General features: G+C 46.7%; 1 protein-coding gene across 3 annotated transcripts; it reads right to left on the bottom strand.

Moving 5' to 3' along the window:
- Positions 1-2,003: 2,003 nt before the first annotated feature.
- On the bottom strand, positions 2,004-5,508 carry LOC131889904 (uncharacterized). 3 transcript variants are annotated; one of them, XR_009374246.1, is made up of 4 exons: positions 5,262-5,508; positions 4,203-4,813; positions 3,148-3,756; positions 2,004-2,704 (listed from the first exon to the last, which is right to left on the bottom strand). XR_009374246.1 is itself a non-coding variant. In XM_059239127.1 (4 exons), the coding sequence occupies exons 2-4, from the start codon at positions 4,683-4,685 to the stop codon at positions 2,665-2,667; spliced, it is 525 nt and encodes a 174-aa protein (XP_059095110.1). In that variant the 5' UTR covers positions 4,686-4,813; positions 5,262-5,508; the 3' UTR covers positions 2,007-2,664. The 3 variants fall into 3 exon arrangements, 2 of the variants coding, with proteins under 2 accessions (XP_059095110.1, XP_059095111.1); XM_059239127.1 differs by having other exon boundaries at positions 2,007-2,704; positions 3,148-3,454; positions 4,508-4,813; XM_059239128.1 differs by lacking the exon at positions 5,262-5,508 and having other exon boundaries at positions 2,007-2,704; positions 3,148-3,454; positions 4,508-4,872.
- Between the last annotated feature and the right edge of the window lie 869 nt (positions 5,509-6,377).

Genomic DNA, 6,377 nt, shown 5'->3' with positions numbered 1-6,377 from the left:
TTTGCAACCAACAAATTGACTTTTGGGCGTCAATCAATGCTTAATCAGAACATGAAATATGAAAAGAACATGGGCTTACTAGATTGCCCCATGTTTCCATAATGATTTTGAAGTAGAGGGGAGAGGAGGAGAGGGGATTCAAGGATTAAACGCTCTTCACTTTAACTTGTTTTAGATGGAGCTTGGCAAATTGGAGGGTGAAGTTGGACAGCTGAGTGCCAACCTGCCTGTCAACCTGGTAAGGCCAGATGTCCACCGTGTCGTTAGTGGCTGTTTGTCCTCCATGAGTGATGACCTCACAGAAATGAGGGCCAGCGCCCAGGCTGATTTGGATGAATTGCCCATACCGGATGTCACCCTGGAGGCTCCCAGTGTGTCCAATTCTAGTGGATTGATCGATGAAGATAAGAAGAAGAAAAGCAGGGGAAACCTAGACACCTCTGGCAAGTCAAAGAGTGCATTTTTTGGCGGCCTATTCAAAATGAAGCATCCCGTTTCAAGTTCCTTGCATGGGGATAATAAGCCTAGTTCTGCCAAGAAGGACAACCTCATTAAGGACCAATTTGAGCAGGATGACTATGATGAAGTGGATCAAGACTGGACATTGTTGTTTGCCCGGCTTCAATTGGTGAAAGACCAGAAGGCTTTCGAAAAAGATCTCCTGTATATCTTGAAGCTAATGTACAGACATCTAAATAATCTGAAAGAGAAGCTCAAATTGATTCACCAAATGACGAATTCGGATGAAGAGAAACAAAATGCTCTTCTGAACTTTAAGGTACGGGTATACGCACTCCATGATTATGACCAATGCTCGTAAGCAAAAAAACTCTGTGAAGGTCAAACAGTCATAAAAAGAATGAAAGAGTCTTTTTTTCACATGCAAACAAAATCGTCAAACACAAAAATATAACCCTGTTTTAATGCAAAAAAACAAGTGAAGAGAAAACAGAAAACCAATCATGCAATATTTTGAAAGAATGACCAAAGAATTCATTATAGTTAGTTATTCAAAATCTTCGAAATCAAAAGCCCTTGAAGTTTTCTCATACCTTGCACTCCCAAATTATTTTACAAACCAAAAAAGATTTCTAGATCAAATTAGGTAACTGTTAGGTCCTTTACCTCAGCTATCCCTTAGCCCTTAGGGTGTAAAGACCTGGGATAAAAAGGAACCGTTTTTTATATTTGCTTTGTTGTGTGTAAAATCATGATGTTGTTCTAGTGGCAATTTAGGGAAAAGCTTGAACTTTTAACAAATTAGACAAGCAGGAACAGTGTGAGAATTGGAGGGCTACGAAGAAAACAAATTTGTTTAAAAAGCAGAAAGCGGGAGATTTAACGTGGAAAATACCGAGAAGATTGGCTTACTGTAGTACTTGAAGAAGAAAAATGATTTATCTTTTACAAGACATTTGCAAAAGAAACCATGACCTATTTCCTCCAGAAGGTTTTAAAATCAATTGTAGAAGTGGAAGAAACTCCAACCAATAAAGCCTGAAGAATTCAAGGTTAGTCAAAACAAAAAAGTAGGCTCTTCTCTTACGGGTTCCATCTTTTACCTACTTGGCTCAAAAAAGATTCCAAAAGAATAAATTCAACTTCAGAGGAAGAAAAATACTTTCCATAGCCCTGATACAATAAAGTCTTCCATGACAAAATATTCAAACTACCAAGATGAAGGATGTACGAAAAGCAGATCTGGGAAAAAAGAAAGAAAGAAATGCAAAATTCACTTTTGACAACAAGCCAGAAAAAAATCTCAAACATTTAACTCCAAAAACTCCAGGGCCTTCAAGAACCAATTTTACATATTCCAGAAGGAGCATCAACACTTTAGCTTGAACGTGGATGACTTGGAAGCAAGATTAACAAAAGACCAAATGGAGCCCGGTGTATATCAACATGTCAAGGATGGATTGAACTCTATCAAGTACGACTTACAAGAAATCGAAAACGCGTTTATGACTGACAAGGCAAAAATGCGACATATGCTTGACTGCATCCCAAGGCCAATCCATTGCTTCCCGAGAGAAGGCATCCTACTACGTAGAGAGTCAATGCAGAAAGGAGTAAGTGGAAACACTCTACCTGGAAGTCCAGAAGGGCCTGTCTCTTCTTGGCTGGATCCTTGATCTTGTGAATGTCCTTGAGTTGCTTCTTGAGGCCCTTGAGGCGCTTGTAGAGCAACTTGAGCAGGCCTAGCAGGTCATGTTCCACCTCCTCCTGGTCTTGCCCTGGCGCAGACGGCCAAACAGCAGTGTCCAGTCTTGCTCCTCTTCAGCATAGTCATCCGGCTCAGGCAGGTCTTTCATGAGCTTGTCCACCTCGACAGAACTGGGTTTGCCTTCAAACTTGAAGCCAGAGAAGTCGGGTAGCTTGAACTTGAAGAGGCCACCAAAGAAGGAGCTCTTGGACTTGCCAGAGGTGTCATCCTTATCCTTCTTCTTCTTCTTGCTGTCATCATCGTCTCCCTGGGCAGGCTCAGATCAGCAGAGAGGGACACACTGGGAGCCTCCAGGGTGACATCAGGTATGGGCAATCCATCCAAATCAGCCTGGGCGCTGGCCCTCATTTCGGTGAGGTCATCACTCATGGAGGACAGACAGCCACTAACGACACGGTGGACATCGGGGCTAATCAGGTCAACGGGCAGGTTGGCACTCAGCTGTCCAACTTCACCCTCCAATTTGCCAAGCTCCATCTAAAACAAGTTCAAGGTGGTGTAAAGCATGAAATCATAACATATCCCACACACTACTGCACTAAAGTGAACTCTTGTCTTGTCATGTCTTGTGATCTGTTTGAAAGTGTTCAGCTCGTTTCTGAACACGATACTAGTAGTCCCCTCAAGCCCCTGCCTGTCTGGTTCTTGCTCTCATTGGTCTTGTGTGCATTGTTGCATCACGCTTTGCACACACCCTTATCCTGCCTGCAACCTCATGGATGCTACAAAAGACCACTTTTCTGGGTCTTGTTCCCAAGTCCATACTTTGAGTTGGAATCAAGAAGGTCGTGCAAAAGAAATCAATGACAGACCACTGACACATGGCTTGACTACATCCCAAGGCCAATCCATTGCTTCAAGAGAAGGCATCCTACTACGTAGAGAGTCAATGCAGAAAGGAGTAAGTGGAAACACTCTACCTGGAAGTCCAGAAGGGCCTGTCTCTTCTTGGCTGGATCCTTGATCTTGTGAATGTCCTTGAGTTGCTTCTTGAGGCCTTGAGGCGCTTGTAGAGCAACTTGAGCAGGCCTAGCAGGTCATGTTCCACCTCCTCCTGGTCCTTGCCCTGGCGCAGACGGCCAAACAGCAGTGTCCAGTCTTGCTCCTCTTCAGCATAGTCATCCGGCTCAGGCAGGTCTTTCATGAGCTTGTCCACCTCGACAGAACTGGGTTTGCCTTCAAACTTGAAGCCAGAGAAGTCGGGTAGCTTGAACTTGAAGAGGCCACAAAGAAGGAGCTCTTGGACTTGCCAGAGGTGTCATCCTTATCCTTCTTCTTCTTCCTTGTCATCATCGTCTCCCTTGGGCAGGCTCAGATCAGCAGAGAGGGACACACTGGGAGCCTCCAGGGTGACATCAGGTATGGGCAATCCATCCAAATCGCCTGGGCGCTGGCCCTCATTTCGGTGAGGTCATCACTCATGGAGGACAGACAGCCACTAACGACACGGTGGACATCGGGGCTAATCAGGTCGACGGGAGGTTGGCACTCAGCTGTCCAACTTCACCCTCCAATTTGCCAAGCTCCATCTAAAACAAGTTCAAGGTGGTGTAAAGCATGAAATCATAACATATCCCACACACTACTGCACTAAAGTGAACTCTTGTCTTGTCATGTCTTGTGATCTGTTTGAAAGTGTTCAGCTCGTTTCTGAACACGATACTAGTAGTCCCCTCCAAGCCCCTGCCTGTCTGGTTCTTGCTCTCATTGGTTCGTGTGCATTGTTGGCATCACGCTTTGCACACACCCTTATCCTGCCTGCAACCTCATGGATGCTACAAAAGACCCCTTTTCTGGGTCTTGTTCCCAAGTCCATACTTTGAGTTGGAATTAAGAAGGTCGTGCAAAAGAAATCAATGACAGACCCACTGACACATGGCTTGACTACATCCCAAGGCCAATCCATTGCTTCCCAAGGAAGGCATCCTACTACGTAGAGAGTCAATGCAGAAAGGAGTAAGTGGAAACACTCTACCTGGAAGTCCAGAAGGGCCTGTCTCTTCTTGGCTGGATCCTTGATCTTGTGAATGTCCTTGAGTTGCTTCTTGAGGCCCTGAGGCGCTTGTAGAGCAACTTGAGCAGGCCTAGCAGGTCATGTTCCACCTCCTCCTGGTCCTTGCCCTGGCGCAGACGGCCAAACAGCAGTGTCCAGTCTTGCTCCTCTTCAGCATAGTCATCCGGCTCAGGCAGGTCTTTCATGAGCTTGTCCACCTCGACAGAACGGGTTTGCCTTCAAACTTGAAGCCAGAGAAGTCGGGTAGCTTGAACTTGAAGAGGCCACAAAGAAGGAGCTCTTGGACTTGCCAGAGGTGTCATCCTTATCCTTCTTCTTCTTCTTGCTGTCATCATCGTCTCCCTTGGGCAGGCTCAGATCAGCAGAGAGGGACACACTGGGAGCCTCCAGGGTGACATCAGGTATGGGCAATCCATCCAAATCAGCCTGGGCGCTGGCCCTCATTTCGTAGAGTCATCACTCATGGAGGACAGACAGCCACTAACGACACGGTGGACATCGGGGCTAATCAGGTCGACGGGCAGGTTGGCACTCAGCTGTCCAACTTCACCCTCCAATTTGCCAAGCTCCATCTAAAACAAGTTCAAGGTGGTGTAAAGCATGAAATCATAACATATCCCACACCACTACTGCACTAAAGTGAACTCTTGTCTTGTCATGTCTTGTGATCTGTTTGAAAGTGTTCAGCTCGTTTCTGAACACGATACTAGTAGTCCCTCCAAGCCCCTGCCTGTCTGGTTCTTGCTCTCATTGGTCTTGTGTGCATTGTTGGCATCACGCTTTGCATACCCCCTTATCCTGCCTGCAACCTCATGGATGCTACAAAAGACCACCCTTTTCTGGGTCTTGTCCCAAGTCCATACTTTGAGTTGGAATCAAGAAGGTCGTGCAAAAGAAATCAATGACAGACCCAATGACACATGGCTTGACTGCATCCAAGGCCAATCCATTGCTTCCGAGAAGAAGGCATCCTACTACGTAGAGAGTCAATGCAGAAAGGAGTAAGTGGAAACACTCTACCTGGAAGTCCAGAAGGGCCTGTCTCTTCTTGCGGATCCTTGATCTTGTGAATGTCCTTGAGTTGCTTCTTGAGGCCCTTGAGGCGCTTGTAGAGCAACTTGAGCAGGCCTAGCAGGTCATGTTCCACCTCCTCCTGGTCCTTGCCCTGGCGCAGACGGCCAAACAGCAGTGTCCAGTCTTGCTCCTCTTCAGCATAGTCATCCGGCTCAGGCAGGTCTTTCATGAGCTTGTCCCCTCGACAGAACTGGGTTTGCTTCAAACTTGAAGCCAGAGAAGTCGGGTAGCTTGAACTTGAAGAGGCCACCAAGAAGGAGCTCTTGACTTGCCAGAGGTGTCATCCTTATCCTTCTTCTTCTTCTTGCTGTCATCATCGTCTCCCTTGGGCAGGCTCAGATCAGCAGAGAGGGACACACTGGAGCCTCCAGGGTGACATCAGGTATGGGCACTCCATCCAAATCCTTGGGCGCTGGCCCTCATTTCGGTGAGGTCATCACTCATGGAGGACAGACAGCCACTAACGACACGGTGGACATCGGGGCTAATCAGGTCGACGGGCAGGTTGGCACTCAGCTGTCCAACTTCACCCTCCAATTTGCCAAGCTCCATCTAAAACAAGTTCAGGTGGTGTTAAGCATGAAATCATAACATATCCCACACACTACTGCACTAAAGTGAACTCTTGTCTTGTCATGTCTTGTGATCTGTTTGAAAGTGTTCAGCTCGTTTCTGAACACGATACTAGTAGTCCCCTCCAAGCCCCTGCCTGTCTGGTTCTTGCTCTCATTGGTCTCGTGTGCATTGTTGGCATCACGCTTTGCACACACCCTTATCTGCCTGCAACCTCATGGATGCTACAAAAGACCACTTTTCTGGGTCTTGTTCCAAGTCCATACTTGAGTTGGAATCAAGAAGGTCGTGCAAAGGAAATCAATGACAGACCCACTGACACATGGCTTGACTACATCCAAGGCCAATCCATTGCTTCCCAAGAGAAGGCATCCTACTACGTAGAGAGTCAATGCAGAAAGGAGTAAGTGGAAACACCCTACCTGGAAGTCCAGAAGGGCTGTCTCTTCTTGCTGGATCCTTGATCTTGTGAATGTCCTTGAGTTGCTT

The sequence above is a fragment of the Tigriopus californicus genome, chromosome 11, assembly GCF_007210705.1.
Source record: "Tigriopus californicus strain San Diego chromosome 11, Tcal_SD_v2.1, whole genome shotgun sequence".
NCBI lineage: Eukaryota > Metazoa > Arthropoda > Copepoda > Harpacticoida > Harpacticidae > Tigriopus > Tigriopus californicus.
The sequence above is the reverse complement of the archived record's forward strand: the minus strand, read 5'-3'. Positions and strand labels throughout refer to the sequence as shown.